A 21,288-nucleotide genomic window follows, 5' to 3' on the forward strand; every position below is an offset into this window, starting at 1 on the left:
TTGAGAATTTGGAAAGAGAATTTTAATTTGACAATTTTTTCAAGAATTTCAAAAAGACATTTCTTTTGAATTCCATTTTGAAAGAAACGTTTCTTTTCTTCAAACAGAAATTGAGAAAAACTGGAATAGAAAAAATTTCTTGAAAGAAAAGAAATTTTTCTTTCACAAAGGAATTGAAAAAATTTCTTATAAATTCAGAATTGAAAATTCTCTGTGACTGAATTTTGAAAAGATTTAATTGTTTTTTATTAAAGGAGAGAAAATTTTTCCAATTTCATAAAATGTGAAATTTAGTAAAACTTGTTTTCTTTCAAGAATAAGTTGAATAATTATTAACGTAGAAAATTTAATATAGACGGATTTTTATTGTCTTTAAAATTAAAAATTTGCTTTTAAAATGCTTTTTATATTAAGAAGCTTTTTATCATTTGAAGTTAAAAAAAAAAATTTTTAATATCTGGACTTCCAGAAATTTTTTAAACTTAGTAAAAGAAATTTTTTTAAATTTTTACAGAAAAAATTTTGTTTTTTTATGTAATAATTTTTAAAAAATTTATTAAATGACTTGAAAGTGATTAATTTGATTTACCAAGAAGAAAAGTGCAACTTTTATTCAATGGGCATAAGTGAGAACAAGTTGTTCGACAATAAAAATTTTCGAGACAAAGATATTCTTTATTCTAAGTCGATTAAAAAAATTATTTATAAGAATTAATTTTAATTTTTATTTGAACTTTTTAATTAGCTTATTTTATGTAATTATTATTTTAACATTTTATTTTAATCGAGATTTTAATTTTAAAGATGGAAATTTTAGAATTCGATAAAAAAAAAGTTTGTTTAAAAATAGTTTAAATAAAAATAAATCAGATTTGTTTAAAAAGGAAGTTTCAACATGAAATTCTTGGTGTGTAAGAAAAAACTTGTTTTGCGATTATTGTCCCTCGGGCTAGAAGTCAAGCCACTAGAGGAAAAGTAGCGCAATTGGAGAATTTTTTTTTCACTTGCGGTTATAGACTCTAGTGACCCGGAGCCGAGACCCTTGTAATGAGAATAAAACTACGTGCAAGTAATTATATAACTACTTGAGAGAGCCTCTTTTATTTTTTTTCTCATCGAAAGAATTTTTAGTTATATTTTACTTTTTTGATATAAAAAATTCGATTTTTAATTAAATGAGAGAGAGACAAAAGAACAAAAAATTTGTAAACATTCTAATATGCTTAAGAATACTCAAATATTTGCGAAAACAAATATTTTTCTTAGATAAATAAGACGACTCAATTGTTCGACGCGGAAAAATTTTTTACGAGAAATGTATTTTTTGATGTTAGAAATTATTTTAACGATACTATAAAAAAAAAACTAATGAATTTTTTTAAATGTATTTTCATATCATGAAAAAATTTCGTACACAAAAGTCAAGAAAAGAAAGTTTTTTTTATAGATGTTAAATAGTTCTATCATCAAATGATAATAAATAATCGAAAATTGTTCAATGTGCCATCAAAGAAAAAGATTCGATCCTGAGAAAAATAATTTCTTATCCTAAAAAGAAAAAAATCGCTATTTTTTCTTTTGCTGAATTTTTCATAAGTTTTTGGATATGAAATAATTATTTTTCTCAAACACAGGTTTTTGCGTACGCTTCGCGTGTGTATACTTGTATGATAAATGGCTGAAAATATTTACTTAGGATATAAGATTTTTTATAATAATCGATAAAAAAAAAGGAAAAAAAATGAAAAAAACGTAAATATAATGCGAACCAAGAATTTTTTATCACTTGAGTGTTTGTAATTACTGAAAGTGCAGTAAATTTAATTAATCACTAAATTTAATAATCTGAAAATTTTTGTAATTCAATTCGCAAAATTTTTTTTTAAGAGAGAATGAAAGAGAGAGTAATTTTGAAATTTTTGATACTTGCGTGAATGGAAGATTCGTATTAAGAAGAGAAAAAAAAATTAGTAGTAAAAAACTGCACTCGATGTGAAATGTGAAAAACTGCTCGACACAAAAAAAAAATTAACAGAAGAAATTTTACTGTATTTCTCATTTTACTTTGATATTATCCGTTAATCTAATTGTATTCTTTTTAATTTAAAAAAAGGCGTTTCCTACGAATAATAATATTGTACATAAATCTGCGACAAAAACGCGCTCATTTGCATATTTTTAAAAGCAATTTTTATTCTCCTTGACTAAATATCGAAAGTTTTTGTAACAAAAAGGAAAAAAACGGATTTTTCGAATTTTTAAATTGATTCAATTTCAACCAATAAAAATAAAAATAAATCTTTCGATATTTAGTCGAAAGACAACAACAACGCATTGAAGAAAAAAAGTCAACGAATCAGTGACAAACCAAAGGAACTTCTCTTTTTTTCTCTCAAATCAAAAATATTGCGGGGGAAAAAAGAGAGAATTAATAAAAATGCACAAATTTTTTAGATTGAAGCTTTTACTGGTTCGTTAACTTTGGGCGATATTTTCAAATATATATGTATAGGGACAGAGTGTGAGAGAGAAGAGAAAAAAGAGAACAATGTTTTTTTTGCGTTTTCACGTAAAATACAACGGAGACTGAACAAAGAGAAGTTTTAAAACAAGTTTTATTTTTGTAAATTATTTTCTTTTTTCTGTTCAAATTGCTTAATACCACTATCGTATTATTCTGCTGTAAATCGAAAGACGCTGAATGAAAAAAAAATGATTCAATGTAATTATCTGTGATTTGTAATTTGTTTCAATAGATCTACGTCTGCAGAAAATGACTTTATTTTATCACTAAATACCTAAAAGTAAAGCGTTTTTTTCGAGAGTTCATTTTTTTAAATTATTTAGATTTAAATTTAAACTAAATAAAAATTAAATAAAAATTTAAAAACTAATTTAAAAAAACCTAAAAAGGAAAATTGTTTAAAAAATTTTCATTGTTGTACAATATTACGTTTACGGGTAAAATTTTTTCGACTACGTCCCATGAAGGGATTTCGACGATTATCAATAGCTTCGAAAACAATTTTTGTCAATTGAAGTAAATCGTCGTTCTGTTGATTTCTCGGGATAAAGTTTCTCACTTGTGGAAATATCAAAACACCCATCATGAATAGTAAAGCCATACCGATAAAACTGCTGACAGCCACGAACAGTGGATTTGTCATCTCTTTGTTCGTTTCCATTATTTTTGTCTCCTGCATTACGTTGTCTGGCTGAAAAAAGTGGGAAATTTCTTTTTAAAACATTTTTAAAATAAAATTTTATAATGGATTTTTATCCATTTTATCGAATACTGAATATAGTGGAGAAGCGGAGAGGGAAAAATGTTTCCTAACCTAAAAAGTTGAATATTTTTCCGGTTACCGATGTTTGTGCGGAACCATGCGGAACTGCGGGAATTGTGCTTTTAAAGTTTAAATGCCTTCGGAAAGAGTTTTTAAATATTTAAAGTCCAGTGTGAAGTCATTCGGTAATTTGGCGTGATTTCTATTTTATCGACGTATGTCGGTAAAATGAATATCTGCACTTACCTACCTAGACGTCAAATAAATTAAAATGTTCGTAATTATATTTTTACAAATCATGCAAGTACATATTTGAATTAATGACAAACAATTTATTACTGATAATAATTACTAACTATTCTTCTTGTAATAAGCAAAATAGAACTAATTTTCAGTATCGAAAATTCCCGCTAGATGGCAGATCGGTGCGCGTACAGTTTTACAATTTTCCTTCCTGACGTCGTGTACTTAAATAAATTTTCATTAATAGTTTTAACCAAAGAAAAGTATATAAAAATTTACAATATTCGGTATTGTTTTATCTTGTGATGCGATAATATGTTCGAATTGCGAAAAGAAAACTCTGAAATACGTATATCGCCGCCATTTTGGATCGCGTGCCCGCACTGCGCCTGATCATTGTCGAAAAGTCCCTTTCTCAACTTTTCTCATTTTCTCAGTTTTAAACAGTTCTGAACAGTTCTAAAAAGCACGTGGGTCACGTGGGCGAATAAATTTTCTTCAATTTTGGAAAAGTAATCAGAAAAGTATCGGGAAGTGTTCGTTTTTAAAATCGCGAGTGTAAAAATGAGAATCGTCGTCTTCCCCGTTTTGTTCAGGAATATTTCATGGATGATGACTAAATTTCAGATTGCAACGACAGGAGGACTCAATCGTAAGTTTTTTGTAATTTAAAACTATTTATTTAAAAAAATATATTATATACGTAAAAATGGTGGATGGTGGATAAGAATATCAAGTTCTCCACTGCGGATTTTTGAGGTTATGTTTCAATTCGTGCAAAAAGTAAAGTGACATAAAGTAAAACTTACAATTGTTTTGTATCCATAATTATTTCTGAGTTCATTCCCAAATGATTTGAGGGGAAAAAAGTAGTAACTATATTGAGGTGAATACGGTATTTCCAGTTGATTGCTGGACGTGACTTTTGGTGCTTGTTCCGCTAAAAGTGACGTCGTCAAAGGTGCAAAACCAACAGGTGAACCTTTTTGCAAAGCTTTCTCATACATCGCCGCTAACTGAATTTTTGTCAAGCCAAGTGCTTCTTCTTTCCATGATTTATTAATCGCCTGAGGTCTCGACACAATTCCCTATGTGTCAAAAATATACGAATAAAAAAATTCTATTTGTATTAAAAGACAGTTCAATTTAAAATTCTATTTTTCTCGCAAATGACATAAAAGAAAACGAAGAAAACCATTTTCTTTTTTAGCATAAAAAATTGAATTATTATTACCTGATTATTCGTGACGATGGGAAAATCGTTGTCAATTTTCTTAATGGATATTTGATTACCAGGATATTGATTGTAATCAAACTGATAATAATCGGGAGATGTTTTCCAATAACGATTGTGAATAGACCCACCTCCAACTTTTTGTCCATTACGTAATGAAATTTTAGAATGAGAATGATCGGGTGGTGATGATGATGATGAGATTTCGTATTGATTGTGAAAAAGGGGATTATTAAATGTTTGCAGTTCGTTCATTACTGTTTTTAAATAAACGTCACTCGATTCCTTGTCGATTGCGTTGATTGCGTGCAATGGTAACAGTGGCATTATTATCATCCAAAGTGATGAACCAATTCTTTTTAATCTCATCTTACTCGTCCCAATCTACAGTCTCTACGTACTTCATTAATTAAAGCTCGACTAAAATCAGGGTGAAAAAAACTTTTCTTAATTACAAAAAAAAATTCTCCTCTTTCTCGTTTAAACTCTAAAATTAGTCCTGCTACGCTTTGCTGAATTTAACACAAAAAAAACTGAATTGGACGCTTTTAAATAGTTTGGCGAATTTTTTTTTTAAATTCAAAACTGTTACTTTTTATGCAGCAGAAAAAATAACAGTTTTGAATTTAAAAACAAAAAATTCGCTAAATATCTAAATGGAACAGGCTTTGCAAGTTTTGATACTTTTTGAAATCAGGAAACTAGAATAAAATACAAATTGTTTGTGAGTAGAGGGGAAAATTTATACACTGATTTCTGTTTTTAATTAGACTAAATGAATTCGCATGGTTCGTGTATTAATTAAAGCGAATCTATTAAATTTCTCCTAATTCGAAATTATTTATCGCCTCTCTTAATTTCCTATACACGCGTGTTAAAATGAACATTCCCGTCAATTAAATTAATAATAATAATAATAATGATCATCAATATTTTCCACGAGTTTATCGTTTGTTATTTAATATTTTAATTAAAATTTGGAAATGATTTTTTATTCAATACCTAATATCATCAATTCATTAACAAGAGTTAGTAAAGTAAATTTTGTACATATATATTTTTTTAATTATTAGCGATAAATGTCGAAAAGAATTATAATTCTCTAAAAATCTTGATTTAGTAACAATTATAATTAATTCTAACAATTTTAATTTATTTTAACATTTTTAATTATGATTAATTTTTGTTAATTACTTTTACGATGAAATTAAATTTTTTTATAACAGTAAAAAATCGGTAAAATTTAATAATTCAATGAATTAAATAGAAAGAGAATATTTTAGTTCAATTTTACAAATAAATTAGTTTAATTAATTAAATTAATTATAGTAATAATAAATAATAATTAATTTAATTAGTTTAAATTAGTTTAAATTAATTTTCCAAATTATTGTAGTTTGTATTAAAAATTGGAAAATTAGAAAAAATGTTAAAATTAAAATTTTTTTGAGTGCAAATTGAAATTCTGTTAAAGTTAAAATCGAAAATTTCCGACTACTTTATTAAAAATAAAAATGATTAAAAAAGGCATTAAATTTATTAATAGAAAAATAAATTTAAAGAATAAATAATAATAATAATAACGACAATAATAACAAAATAAATAAAAAATTTAGAAAAAATTAACTTTTCTTAATTCAAAATAATGATTAAAATTGAATTGAAAATTAAATAAATTATTATTTAAATAATTTAATTTCTTTTAATTAAATTTTTTAAAAATATTAAAAATAAGTTTTTTATCTACATTTTGTTGATTAGATTGATATGCTTGACTGAAATTTTATTGGAATGAAATTGAAATTTTATTTTTTTTATTGATTGATACTGTAAAAATTTAATTTTGTAAACTTACGAAAATTTCAATGAATCACTTTTTAGAGACACACATAAATACACAAAAAAAGAATACTTTTAGGCAAAAAATTGATCAAATATTTGCCAATTATTGAAAAAGTTATTTGCAATTTTTTTTTGCATTTTGAAAATTAATTAAATAATTTTGTCTTCAACGAACACTTTTGATTACGAACACTCTCATGTTGATTGAGTTCATGAAACTATGTACATCATATTCGATTCCATGAATACAGAACCGGTAGCGCTTTCTGATCTTCCCCTCTTTAATTTTTCCCCACACCATTTTATTCCAATCAAAACTTTTGATATATGTTCATATTTTTTGTTTGCAATTTTTAACAATTACTTGCTAATAGCAAATATTTAATTGTATCAAGTAATTAAAAAGGCCAATTAAATTAAATTTGGAGTCAATTAAATGGTATTTTTTTTAAATACTGAAATTATTGATTCAATTACAATTTAATTGATTTGAATAAATAATATTTTATTTAAGAAAAATTTATTTGAATTAAATAAAATTTATTCGATTTAAATAAAAATGATTTGATTTAAATAAAATTTATACTATTTAAATAAAAATTTTTTGATCTAAATAAAAATTATTTGATTTAAAATAAAATTTATTCGATTTAAATAACATTTATTTGATCCAAATAAAAATTATTTGATGCAAGTAAATATTATTTGATGCAAGTAGATATTTATTTAATTATAAACAAGTATAATCGGTTATTTAAATGAAATTAATTTTTTCCCGTGTGGATTTACTAATATGAAAATGTTTTTTTTTATTTTTGCAAAGTAAATTTAATTTCAAAGTTTTTTTAAGTATAAACAAATTTTTTAAATTCTATTTTCTAATATGTTCTTTTTTTCTATAAAGTATATTTTGATATAATGTAAGTTTCCAATTATTTGCAATTGAGTAATAATGGTTCATTAAAGTTTAATAATTACATTTTCAATCAAATTTTCAATTACATTTTCCTGTCAGGCAAATTTGAAATTTAATTCCCAATACGAGAATTTGCTATTAAACTTTCAAATCAAATGAAATATGAAATTAAATTCAAAAACTTGTTCTTTACATGAATAAATGTATCTTTACATGAATTTAATTATTTTCCGTAAAAAGATCATTTTTGGTACAGATGACAATTTGTTTTAGAAAATTTATTTATTTATTTAGAAAAATTTATTTTAGAGAAATTTTTCCCTATTAATTATAATTTTTATTATTTATTCCATTATTTTATTTATTACTTTTATTTTCTTTTAAGAACTTATTTGTTTTTTTCAATAATAATACCTAATAAATAAATTTCGGCATTATTATTATTTTTCTATAAGAAAATTTTTAGACTTTTTTCAAAGAATTCAAATTTGATGTGAAATTTTCATTCCTATATAAAATATTGAAAATTGCATAAAATTTTACGAGTTTTTATTTTGTTGCAAATAAAAGAGGAAAATATAAAAAAATTGGTGAGAACGATTTTAATAGAAATTTTTTTTTTTTTTATCTTTTTTCATCATCGTACTTGTTTTACGACGCAATGTCGGACAAATAACGACTGTACGCATAACGGAAGATACAAAACCGGGTCTGAGGATACATGTTGTTTCTCTAAATGAAACACGTATTACGCACATGTAACACTTTCAGAAAACATTTTTACACATTTCGATTAAAATCGAATCTTGTTAAACAAACAAACAAATTTTTCTATTTTTTTTGACAAACAAATTTTTTTTTTCGAAATTTGAACAAATAAAATTTCTCAATTGCAAATAATTTTATTGGGTATAAATTTTTTTATTTATTATATTATTATTATTAATATATTTTTATATATTATTTTGTTATTTTAAATTAATATTTTTTTGATTTATTAAAATTTTTTTTAATTCAAATTGAAAAAGATATTTATAAATTTTTTCAAAAAATTGATTTCCAAATTTTCGTGTCGAGAGTTTTTGAGAAAATAGAAATATGAAAATACGTGCGTAAATTTTTTTCATATGAAAAGTGTAAAATTTCAAGGCATTCCTGACGCTTTTCTTATTTATTGTTGCGAGATGATAATAAAGAAAAAAAATATATTGTATGAATTCTTGTTGGTACATATATATTAAAAAATATAAAAAGTTTTTTTTTTGCAAAAAAAAAGAAGTAACCACTTACATTTGAAATCGAGATGTATACAAGCTTTTCATGGTGAAATGTGCGCCATTGAATTGAACATGCCTTTTACAAGAGTAGCAATAAAAAAAAGAAAAAAAAGTGAGCTCATTCACCAAAAGGGAGTCTTTTATCGTCGTTTCCGCGCACAAATATTCTTCACTGGGAAAAAAAGCATGTTTTTTTTATTCTCTTTAAAAGTATTCGCACCCTCTACACATTTTTCTCAAGTGTGTTTTTTTCCCGAGAGTTTCATTCGTGTCATTTTTTTCAAGCGATAAAGAAAAACTTGTCAAATTCACATACGTACCTTTATTATGTCTTTAAATTGCAAAAAAGTTTAATTTTTCCTTTCTCTTTGAACTTTAGGGATTTTTTAATTACTTTTGCAATTTTTTTCTTTCAAATTTAAGGGAAAATGTGTTAAAAATGGTTTAAAAATACTTTTAAATGATTTAAATAGAATTAAAAAGAATTAAAATTAATTAAAAAGACTTAAAAAAATTTAAATGATTTTAAATGATTTAAAAACATCAAAAAAGAATTAAAATGATTTTAAATGATTTAAAAAGATTCTAAAAGAATTAAAATGATTTAAAAAGATTTAAAAATAATTAAAACTATTTTAAATGATTTAAAAAGGATTAAAAAGAATTAAAATGATTTTAAATGATTTAAAAAGATTCTAAAAGAATTAAAATGATTTAAAAAGATTTAAAAATAATTAAAACTATTTTAAATGATTTAAAAAGGATTAAAAAGAAATTAAATGATTTTAAATGATTTAAAAAGAATTAAAATGATTCAAAACGATTCAAAATGATTTTAAATAAATTTTAAACGAAAGTTAAATTGAATTTATAAATTAAAAACGTTTTCCATTTCGTAAAATTATTTTATTTATAACTTTTTCTTATTGTTTAGCGAGATTAAGTAGTTTTTTTCTATTTTTAGAGCTAGGTTGGCCGAGCGGTCTAAGGCGCCAGATTTAAGCTCTGGTTCCCGAATGGGAGCGTGGGTTCGAACCCCACACCTAGCAAAAGTTTTTTTTTAATATCTGTAGTTTTTTAAATTCTCCACTAATTAAAAATAAATTTTAAAAAGTCGGTTTGAAACTAAATTTTTGAATTAAACATTTTGTATATAAAAGAAGGATAATAAAAAAAGGAAATAGAAAAGCATCAAAGAAAATAGAAAAATTAGCTTTTGCTAATTTTTCTATTTTCTTTTATGCTTTTCTACACTTTTGTAGTTTTATTTTTAAAAAAAAATTTTTAATTTTAATGACTCATTTCTTTTTCTCAAAATTTTACAAACTTTTTTGAGTGCTTTGTGATAAAAAGCTTTTTCCAAAGCTTGTAAATTAAACATCTCAATCATACATATAAAAGCATTGTAAACTTTTAAAAACCCTTTTAAAGTTTATGAGCGCTAAAAATTTTTAAAGCCACTTGAAGATTTTAAATTTGCAAATTTTACGAGCGCTCAGATTATGGGAAGATTTGAATTTTTAACTTTTTATTCTAAAAAGAGGAAAAGAAAATAAAATTTTTTATAAAAACAATAAATTTTTTACATTAGAAAAATATTTTCTATTTTAGATAAAATTTTTATTTTACGAAAAGAAAGATTTTAGGAATTGAGAAAATAAAACTTTTTTTATAAACGAAATAAATTTTTTACATTAGAAAAAATATTTGCAGTTTTAGATAAAATTACAAAAGTAGAAACTAGTGAGAAAAAATTGTAAAATTATTTTTTAAGAGCTAAAGAAATATTCTTTTGTCATTTATCGAGTGATGTGGTATTAAAAAAAATAGGCGGATTTCTGGTTCGACGATTTGTTCCTTAAGTCCGTTACACTCGGTTTGACTATCATTTGTGACATACTCAATAATATAATGATAACTTTCAGAGAAAAAATAAAAAAGATTCCTGACATAAAATATAAAAATTACAGAAGGCGCAATTGAACATGTCAATTATGCGAGAAAAAAATTGAAATAATAAAATACTTCACTTCCGAGTTTCTTGTTAAGAGTTTATATTCATTAATTCTTGGTAAAGAAGATAATTTTATGTACAAAATTCGTTAGAGAATTACAATCTATCAATTGGGAGTGTTTTTAATTTTATTCAATAAAATAAAATTTTTTTTAATGAATTACAATCTATCAATTGGGAAATTTTTTAATTTAATTTAATTTAGCGGGAAAATTAAACAGTATTCGAGTTAATTAAAGAAAAGTTATTTTTTAATAAATTAATTGAAGGAAAGGAAAAATTACGTTTGAGGTTTGAATAAAAAACTGCGAAGAATTTGCGTGGTAGAAAGTGGTTTAATAATACCCTAACATTAAAAAAAGATCTACTAAAACTACATTACTGTTTTTGTTCAGTAACTCGTCACAGTTAAATTACAAAAAAAAGTCTAAAAAAAATTATTCGCGTTTCGGCAGGTAGAATATTTTTTTAACGAATCGAAATGAAAACGACGATAACTCGTTAAAAAGGTGACGCGAGAAAAAGAATTAGTTGCCTTTAGCGGCGCGTATTATTTTGCAAATTTCAATCCAAGTGCGTCCATAGGAGCTGCAAATATCGCAGACTTTGGGCGAATTCGAGGACGTTGCTTGACTGCTACTTTGACATCCAACAGTGCTCGATGACGAGAGACTGACACGATCTGAGGATGACGTCGTCGTCATCATCGTGAATGCTGTCGCTGCTGCTGCTGCTGATTCTTCTTCTTTTTGTGAATTTTTCAATGTCAATGTGAGATTACGTAATTCTTCCACGGACGGAAGATATTTTTTATTATTGCGAACGCGAAGCGATGCGGGCAATGTCGCCGAACTGAATGTGCTGCTGGACCTCGATGCAAGTGCGCTCGTCGGCAATAATAATTCGTCGATCTGAAGTGGCGATCGTTGAATGCCAATTGAACGGCCCGACGGCGATGACGAGAGGCGCAAACAGTGCAAAAGACTAAGTCAATCATTGAGCAGACCTTGCGACACGTTAATCAGTTGATCCTTCAGCACGCGGAACGATGGTCGCACTTCGGGATTGTGGGCCCAGCAAATTCGCATTACCTGCAAAAGAAAAAAAATTGTTAATAACATTGTTGGAAAAAATTCCCATTTTTCGAAAATCATTTCTAAGTTTTCTATTCTTTTCGAAATTAATTTCGAAAAGAATTGAAAACTTGGAAATGAATTTCGAAAAATGGGAATTATAATGAAAAACTAAATTCTCTGAAAGATTGACACAAACCTCGTAAACTTCTTTGAAGCAAGCTTTCGGTTTTTCGAGAATGATGCCACGTTGAACTCGCTCAACGACTTCGGTGTTCTTCAGTCTTCCGTAAGGCATTTTGCCGCATGTGAAAATTTCCCACATTAGAACACCGTAAGCCCAAACGTCGGACTTGGAACTAAATCTAGTGTAATTCAAAACCTCGGGAGGCGCCCATTTTATTGGGAATTTGGTACCACCGCTGCTGGTGTATTGGTCATCCAGAACATACCTTTGGAGAAAAGAAAAACACAATTTTAGTATTCAATTAATATATTTTTTAATATTTAGGTATTTATTTTAAATTTTATTTCTTTCTTAACTACAAATTTATTATTTAATTAATATATTTAATCAGGGTTGACAAAAAATTTTATTTTGTTTTTTTCTGACTTTTCTGATTTCTAGAAAAAATTTTGACTTTTTCCCTGGCTCTAGAGAATATTCTGATGTGCTCTAAAAATTATTAGATAGGTACTCAAAAAAATGTTTTATTATATTTAATTACGAATTTCTTTAATTGGAAAATTATTCGAAATCTACAATAACTTATTTTTTGAATAAATATTTAGTCATTATTATTGTTTCGTAGAAATTAACATTTTAATTTGAAACCTTTTCAGAATTCAATTATTTCTAAAAATTCACCCTATAATGCTTTTAATATTCAATTATTATCTAAACTTTACCTGAAATTCATTTTTTAATCAATTATTTAAATACAAAAATAAATAATTTTTAATTTTTAATTACGAATTTTAATAACATTTTTAATTAATTGCATTTTTCGAGAAATTCGATTGTGAAATTGTATTAAAAATAATTGAAATTCTGCGATGAATTTTATTATTTATGAAAACATTTGAATTATTCGGTAGAATTTTTTTTTTTAAATCATTGAATTGAGGAACATTTTTTTAAATAATTGAAATTTTGCCAAGAAATTTATAAAAAAATTTTAAGAATAATTGAATTCTTTGGAGAAATTTTATTGAAAATAATTGAATTCATGAGAAAAATTCAAAATAATTGAAATTCTGCAAAAATATTTATCAAAATTTTTAACAATAATGGAATTCAGATATTTTATTAAAATTGTATTGAAAATAATTGAATTCATGCAAAGAATTTTAAATAATTAAAATTTTGACAAGAAATTCATACAAAATTTTAAGAATAATATTGATTTCTTTCTACAAATTTTATTAAAATAGAAAAAATTGAAGATTTTGTTTTAGAATTCGTGATAATTTCATAGTTTATGAGGCGAACAAAAAGACACAAAAATTCAGAATTTTCTCACGAATTCTTGAAATTAAATCTTTTTCAGTATTTTTAAGAAAAATTAATTTCCCAGATCAATTCTATTTTCCCTGATTTTTCTCTGATTTCCATGACTTTTCTGACCTGTGGCAACCCTGTAATTAATTTATTCATTAAATTAAAAATTAATAAATTCAATTTAATTTTATAATTTAATAATTATTTATAAAATTAATAAATTCAAATTAATTTTATAATTTAATAATTAATTATTCAATTTAATGAATTAATTAGTTTGAAACAATTGTTGAAATAAAATGATTCATCTCAAAACGAATTGTTTGCAATTTTGTAAATTAATTAACATTTAATAGACTTCTATGTCGAGCGCAAGTAAAGTTTGTGTGTGTTCATTTTGGCGAGCCTTTATTTAATTAGAGTAAAGTATTTAGAATAATAATTATAGTAGTACTTTAGAGAGTAAAGTTTGCAGGGAAAATTGTGTTCTTTGGAAGATTGACAAAAGTAAAGCGAGTGTAAAATAATTGCGCGAGTAAAATAAGAAAGACCAGCATAATTTCTCTCGTGAAAATTCCTTAAGAGTAAGTGAGAGACATTTAGAGAAAGACACGTAACGGAGGAAAATATAGTTGTGAGACAAAAGATTTAGTGAAATGTTACCTGGCAAGGCCAAAATCAGCTACTTTGACTACGTTCGCAGAGCCAACGAGGCAGTTTCGCGCCGCGAGGTCCCTGTGGATGTAATTGTGTCTTTCCAAGTAAGCCATTCCCTTACAAACCTGAAAAGCAAGAATACACGTGGGATTATGTTATCTCGCTGACAATGACTTTTTTAACAAGAGAGAGAGAGAGAATATGCAGCATCACTCGCTTACAAGACAATAAAGAATAAAAAAAAAATCAAGAGCCAGGGGAATCGATTTTAAGGGAAAAGAGAGCAATGACGTGGAAATTGGGAAAAATAGCAGCAGCCAACGCTTTACAAGAGAAATTTTCCTAGATTAGTTATACAAATACCGCAATTCCGTGAGAAAAATTCTTCTTTAACTTCCGTTTAAAAAAATAAAATTAAAAACTAAAAAAAATATCGTCGAAACGCTTACTAAATAAATTGAACCAAAAGTAAAATAAGTTGAATGTATTTTATTAAATAAAAAAAATTCTTCCTTTAAATTCTGTTTAAAAAAATAAAAAAAATAAATTTTAAAACTAAAATAAATATCGTCGAAACATTGCTTACTAAATAAATTGAACCAAAGGAAAATAAATTGAGTGTATTTTATTTTAATAAATTTAATAATAAATTTTTGCACAATATTTGGAATTTATAAATTGAAAAACAAAAATTTAAATTAAATTAAAATAAAAATTTAAATTTACTTGCTTCAAGTAATAAATATTATTCGACTATTATTGAAATAAATTATTCGACTATTAATGAAAACATTTATTTACGCATCAAATAATTATGATTAGAGTTGAATGAATTTTATCCGAGCCAATAATTACAGTGTTTGAAACATTTAATTGTCTCAAATAATAATTATTTATTATTCGCCCGTAAACTGTTAGCTATACGGACAATGAATGAATAATAAATAATTTTTTATTATGAATCAATATTTAGATGATAATAAATTTTTAAAAATAATGTATGTTAATGGTCAATTTATATGATTATCGAAATATAAATAAATAAAAATACTAAATTATTAATAGTCGAATAATTTTTATAACATTTTTATTACAGATTAAAATTTTTTTTAAAAAATTGATTTTTAATTAAAGAATTAATTTTTCAGTATAAGAAAATGTTTAAATTACATTTTTTTCAAATGTGAAGGGCGCAATTTTATTAAGTAATTAAATTACTGCGAAAAATTTGATAAATTATGAGAAGAATTGAAATTTTGCGAAGAATTTAATTAAAATTTTCGAAAATAAATGAATTTTTTTGAAATATTTTCAATTCTCATAATTATAATTGAATTCCTTGGAAGAATTTTATTATTTGGGAAAAAAATTGGAAATATTCAAATTCTTTAAATTAATCGTCGAATAATTTTTACAACATTTTAATTATAATTAAAAATTAAAAATAAAATTATTATTTAATTAAGAAATTAATTTTTAAGTATTTCTTTAATTTACATTATTTTCAAATGCAGAGTAGCAATTTTCGTAAATAATTGAAGATAAAAAAAATGTCGTTCAAGACTTTAGAATTGTTGCTGGATTTGCATTTACCATCGACACTGGTACTTTCAATAATTTGTCCTTAACGGTAAATTATAAGCCGAGAAGAGGGCTAAATCCTTGTATTGTTTTTAGCATAAATTTTATCTTTTATGTCCCCGTGAGAAAATTGTAAAAGTAGAGAGGAGAAAAAAAAGGAGAGAAGAGAGATATTCTCCGGAGTAATAGGAAATAAAGCTTCAAAAAAAAGGTTCTCTTTCTCTCGAAATAGTGCATGCTCGACTATATTTTTCCCTTTCTTCCTTTTTTTAAACTCTCTTATTCTTATTTTTTGCGTTTCTCTTTTTTCTTTCCTCTTTACGAGAGAAAATCGTCGCGTTAAGTAATTCCTTGAGAATTCCAATGGAACTGTTGCATTTCATGATAAAAAAAAGAGTTTATCTGCAAGTGCAGGTCCATTCGTAGCGGAGAAAAATCATTCGAGTGTCGTTAAATTTCTTTTCATTGCCACTTTACTTTTCGTATATAGATAAAGAGTGAGAGAGAGAGAGGGAAAAAAGGTGAGAAAGCAACTTCTTTGAAATGGTTTTTCAGAAAAGTATAACAATTCCTTTTTTTCGACCCGATTTTTGTATTCCTTAAACTATTTTCTATTTTTTGGCATAGATTCTGATTTTTCATTCTTATCTCGGTAATTTTCTTCGAGAATAAGAAAATGTTTCCTTTTTCTTCAAAAATGATGTGAAATATATTTTTTCAATGTCGGAAAAGATTGAGAATGAGAGATAAGAAAAAAATTGATGGAATTTGCGTATGAGGTGATATTTTCTTTTCTCACCTGAATACACATATCCAACAAAAGTCCGACATTTGTTCCAAGAGTAGATTCGTGTCGACGGAGGTAGTTTAGGAGCGATCCGTGTCTCATGTACTCGGTGACTATATAAATTGGTCTATCTTTACTGCACACGCCATAAAGTTGGACTAGGTTTTGGTTCTGCAGTTTTCTGGAAAAGAAAAACAATGCGAAATCCATGAATTTACCGTCTTTTCTTGCTTAGAATGAAAAACTGAGAAAAATAAGAAAATTTCATACAGAAAAAAAAGGAAAAATCTATTCATTTCAGAAAAAATTATTTGGTTCACTAATTAATTGTAATAATTATAATAATTATTAATATAATTTGTTACACTTACTTAAATAATCGAATTTTTTCGAGATATTTTATTACAATTTTTCTAAATAATTGAATTTTTTCGAAAAATTTTATTACAATTTTTTTAATTAAAAATTATTTAATTGAATTCTTTCGAAAAATTTTGTTACAATTTATTTAAAGAATTGGATTTGTTCAAGAAAAGATATTAGGAAAATAATTAAAATCTTGATAAGAATTTTATTAAAATAATATTAAAAATAATTGAATTCTTATAAAGAATTTTACCAAAACTTTTCAAAATAATTTAATTTTTTCGAAAACTTATATTATTTAGGAAAAGAATTAAATTCTCATTAACAATTTTATTGAAATTTTTCAAAATAATATTTTTTTGAAGAAAATATTAAAATTCTATGAAATTATTAAATTCCTGCAAAAAATTTGCTAAATTATGAAAATAATTGAATGTCTGATAAGAATTTAATTTAGATTTTCGAAAATAATTGAATTTTTTAAGGAATTTAATTAAATTTGTATTAAAAATATTTCAATTCTCATAAATAATTTTATTAAAAAATTTTCAAAATAATTGAAATCCTGCAAAGAATTTTATTAAAATTCTTTAAAATAATTAAATTCCAGCGAAAAATTTGCTAAATTATGAAATAAAATTGAATTTTTGCGAAGAAAGTAATTAAAATTTTCGTAAGTAATTGAATTTTATCGAGGAATTGAATTAAAAATATTTCAATTCTCATAAAAAATTTTATCAAAAATTTTCAAAATAATTAAATTCCTGCGAAGAATTTAATAATTAAAATTCTCGAAAATAATTGAATTTTTTCCAGGAATTTGATTAAAATTGACAATATTTCAATTCTTATAAAGAATTTAATCGAAATTTTTCAAAATAATTGAATTATTTCGAAGAAATTTATAAAAAATTTGTAAATAATTGAATTTCTGCCAAAGAATTTTGTTATTTATGAAAATAATTGAATTTATGCGAATAATTTCATCAAAATTTGATTTTGAATAATTTAATTCTTTTGGAAATTTTTTTTATAAAAGTAGATATTAAAAATCATTGAATTGAGGAAATTTTTTGGAAATAATTGAAATTTTGCCAATAATTTTATTAAGATTTTTTTTAAATAATTGAATTTTTACCAAGAATTTTATTAAAATTTTTGAAAATAATTGAATTCTAGCGAAAAAATAGATAAACTATGAAAAGAATTGCATTTTTGCGAAGAATTTTATTAAAGTTGTTGAAAATAATAAATAATTATAATTAATCAGTAAATTAATTGATAATTGAATTTTTTAAAATTTTGAATCTAAAGTTATTCTAAAATTGAAATTAATGTATGAAAATAAATTTAGTTTATTTAGTTTGCATAATAATGAATGAAATACCACGTTTTGCCCACTGGCTAGTTAATAATAATAGTAATAACAAAAATATTGGAAAACAGAATGAAAAAGAAGAAAATTGTACGAAAGAAGAGAAAAAGATTGAATATTTTTGTAATTTGATTTCTCCGATTTCTCGATTTCTCCCTGTCGTGTAAAAGAAGAAATAAAGGGAGAAATTTATTGGAAAATCACTCACGTCATCACTTTAGCTTCTTCAATAAAATCATCCTCAGACATGGTGCCTTCTTTCATCATTTTGACAGCAACGTCAATGGATCCACGCCATGTGCCTCTTCGCACGACACCAAACTGGCCAGAGCCGAGCTCTTCCAATAAATGCAGCTCGGCTGGATCAATTTCCCATTTATCTGTAATGGAAAATCGGAGATTTTCAAGCTCAACCTTTACATTTTACAGAGCGAGGCTTTTGTTATACAATATATATAGGAAGAGAAGAGCTAGTATCTGATGCGGGCAGATTTATATACACCGGAGAGTGAAATTTCCCTGAGAAACTCGTAATATAGGTATATAGGGAAGATTAGTTCATTAAATAGGTGACACTTCCTAAAAGGAATTTTTAATTGGACTTTTAATTGATAATCAGTTCCCAAGCGCACAAATGACATTTGTCTTGAAATTCAAATTCCTAATTGACACTCTTATAAAGTACAAAAAGAAAATAAATAAAAAATCGATGGGGAAAAATGTTCATTCACTTTTATATGAAAATTCGAATAAAGTGTTCGACAAAATTTTTCTTTCTAAAAGTCATTTGTGAACAATATTATACTTTTAATTTCTATTTATTCTTTTTTATTACTATTTATTATTTTTTGTTAAAAAAAATTACAAAAATTTATTTATGTATTTTATTGTATTGCACTCTTTATTAATTTATTATTGTTTCCATTTTCTTTACTATTTCAATTTTTATTTCAATTTTACTATTTATTACTAAAAAATTATTTTAACTATAAAAAAATTAACAAATTTTTATTTTTAAATTTTAAATAAATTAAGTATATAGAATTTTTTTTACGTTAAAAATTTGCATTTAGGAAATGTTTTTCAAAATATTTTTATTATTATCCTGACATTTATTACAGAAAATATTCTGAAATTGTGTTCGTATTTGAAAAGTTCTGGATTTCTTCTTATTCTTTGAAAAATTCCATATCTTTGGAAAAAAATGGAAAATATGAAAATTTATATGTTCTAAGAATTCTGAAATAATGAATTTTATCGAACAATATTGAAAATCATATTTATCTGGAATTTCCATTTTACATTTATTATTTTTATAAAAAAGAAATAACCAGGTCATAAGAAATAAATAAAATATTTTGAAATTTATATTCAAAAACATATTCATAGATATTTTGGAAATATTTGATTTGAATAATTTTGGTTTTGTTGTTTTTGCGGAAAAATTGTAAAATCTCGACAAAAATATTTCCGAATACATAATAATTTTACTGGAAAATTTTTATTTTGTGAATTTAATGTATTATAAATTATAATATTTATACTTATATATAAAATATAAGGATTTATTATTATGGATATAATAATTATTAGAATATTCATGAACTTTTCATAAATCGGAAAATAATTACAAAATATTCTGAATTTCTGATGGAGCTTTTTTTTGAAAAACAATTTGTAACGTTAATTTTGTATAATTCAACAACTCATGAAATTATTCATCTAATTAATACATAAAACTCACAAAACAGAAGGAAATTTTTTCATCAATATTATATATAAATTAGTCTCTGGAATTTTTGTAATACAAATTTTCTGTAATTTATACGTTTTTCAAATATTTTACGATTTTACCAGGAATATTCATTATAGAAGATTTTTGAATTATATTTGTAAATGTTATGAGAACGCTTCTGAAATATTTAATTATAAAAGTATTCTGTATATTTCATTACTGGAAAAATTTTTCAACTTACTTACTTATTATGAAAATTTGATAATAAATTAAAAAGCTTATTAAAAAGCTTATTAAAAGTGCTGATTTAACCATAGTTTCAATTATGCAAAAATGATTCACATTTTGAGTGCTGGGAATTTTTCCAAAATCAAATTGAATTAAATTTGAATTAAATAAAATAAAATTTAATTAAATGAATTAAAATTGAATTAAATTAAATTAAGTTAATTTTATTGAATTCAAATTGATTTAATTTAATTTAATAAATTGATTAAAAATAAATTGTCGAGTTTAAATTAGCAGTGTTATTGGGGAATAAATGAGATGAATAATAATAGTAAAGAAATTATCGTTGCTCACCATGACTTAAACCAGCAGTGGCTGGAACTGGACGATCACAAGGGCTGGCTTTCAGTCTACTGGCAAGTCCACCACTGTTATGTTTGTGATAATTGACGAGATCCGGAATAGAAGAGGCGCAATGCTTCTCTGACAGGTAGAATTCTCCTCTCGAATTTTGTTTGATGTGGTAGTGTTTGACATGGGGATGGGGACTGAAATTTAACCACACGGTAATTCATTAATCCAAATAATTTCCCGTCACTCAACCTATACCTTTCATCGTTAAATTAAAATTCCCCAAAAACCAATTCTCATATTTCATAACAATTATTATTCTTTTTACAAATATTTCAAAGAAAATCGAGAATTAAAAAAATATTTCAAAGTATATTTTCCATACTTTACTATTTTTAATATTCTATTAATAAAATTTAATCAAACATGAAACTAATGATAATAAGAAATAAATAAAAATTAAATTAAATTTCGAATTAGTTGATTATTTTGACACTTTGAGAATTCGTTGTATTGGAATTTAATCAACAATTTTGAAAACTGATTTTCATGAATTGATTAATTAATTATTTAAATATTAATTAATTCTACATAACTGAAAATGAGTTTTTTTGTTTAGAAATTAATTATAGAATTGAAAAAGGAAACTGACAGGAAATCTTAATGTATAATTTAGAATTTATCACTCGACACTTGAAAGGCCTTTGTTTCCATTTCGATTTGATCTATTTTCGTCATTAATAAATGTAGCTTTAAAGCAAAAGCTCTTTGCACCTGAGAGTGACAAATGTTGAATTGGCAAAGTCTACAGTGAATAATAG

General features: G+C 24.5%; 2 protein-coding genes and 1 non-coding gene across 6 annotated transcripts in view; 1 reads left to right on the top strand and 2 right to left on the bottom strand.

The window, feature by feature from the left end:
* Window positions 1-444: 444 nt before the first annotated feature.
* Window positions 445-6,834, bottom strand: LOC122511861. The gene is made up of 4 exons (XM_043627384.1): window positions 6,620-6,834; window positions 4,765-5,184; window positions 4,340-4,618; window positions 445-3,215 (listed from the first exon to the last, which is right to left on the bottom strand). The coding sequence occupies exons 2-4, from the start codon at window positions 5,131-5,133 to the stop codon at window positions 2,934-2,936; spliced, it is 930 nt and encodes a 309-aa protein (XP_043483319.1). The 5' UTR covers window positions 5,134-5,184; window positions 6,620-6,834; the 3' UTR covers window positions 445-2,933.
* Window positions 6,835-9,764: 2,930 nt separating this feature from the next.
* Trnal-uaa lies at window positions 9,765-9,848 on the top strand. The gene has a single exon. It is a non-coding gene; the product is annotated as a tRNA-Leu (tRNA).
* Window positions 9,849-11,128: 1,280 nt separating this feature from the next.
* Window positions 11,129-21,288, bottom strand: part of LOC122511859 (tyrosine-protein kinase Btk29A) — a 58,441-nt gene continuing 48,281 nt past the window's right edge. For all 4 annotated transcript variants that reach the window (XM_043627380.1, XM_043627381.1, XM_043627382.1 and 1 more), the window contains 6 exons: window positions 20,471-20,664; window positions 18,362-18,533; window positions 16,425-16,593; window positions 14,051-14,169; window positions 12,086-12,338; window positions 11,129-11,904 (listed from right to left, as the gene is read on the bottom strand). In XM_043627380.1, coding sequence (XP_043483315.1) covers window positions 11,803-11,904; window positions 12,086-12,338; window positions 14,051-14,169; window positions 16,425-16,593; window positions 18,362-18,533; window positions 20,471-20,664 — 1,009 coding nt within the window. In that variant the 3' untranslated portion in view covers window positions 11,129-11,802. The remainder of the gene's footprint in view (window positions 11,905-12,085; window positions 12,339-14,050; window positions 14,170-16,424; window positions 16,594-18,361; window positions 18,534-20,470; window positions 20,665-21,288) is intronic.

Source organism: Leptopilina heterotoma, unplaced genomic scaffold (genome assembly GCF_015476425.1).
Source record: "Leptopilina heterotoma isolate Lh14 unplaced genomic scaffold, ASM1547642v1 Lhet_90, whole genome shotgun sequence".
Lineage (NCBI taxonomy): Eukaryota > Metazoa > Arthropoda > Insecta > Hymenoptera > Figitidae > Leptopilina > Leptopilina heterotoma.

What these genes read in the sequence shown, in the direction of transcription:
- LOC122511861 (XM_043627384.1), bottom strand. Translation starts at nt 5,133, where the DNA reads ATGAGATTAAAAAGAATTGGTTCATCACTTTGGATGATAATAATGCCA. An exon ending in CCATCGTCACGAATAATCAG is followed by an intron (nt 4,619 to 4,764) that starts GTAATAATAATT and finishes TTTGACACATAG; the next exon opens with GGAATTGTGTCGAGACCTCA. An exon ending in ATTATGGATACAAAACAATT is followed by an intron (nt 3,216 to 4,339) that starts GTAAGTTTTACT and finishes CACTTTTTTCAG; the next exon opens with CCAGACAACGTAATGCAGGA.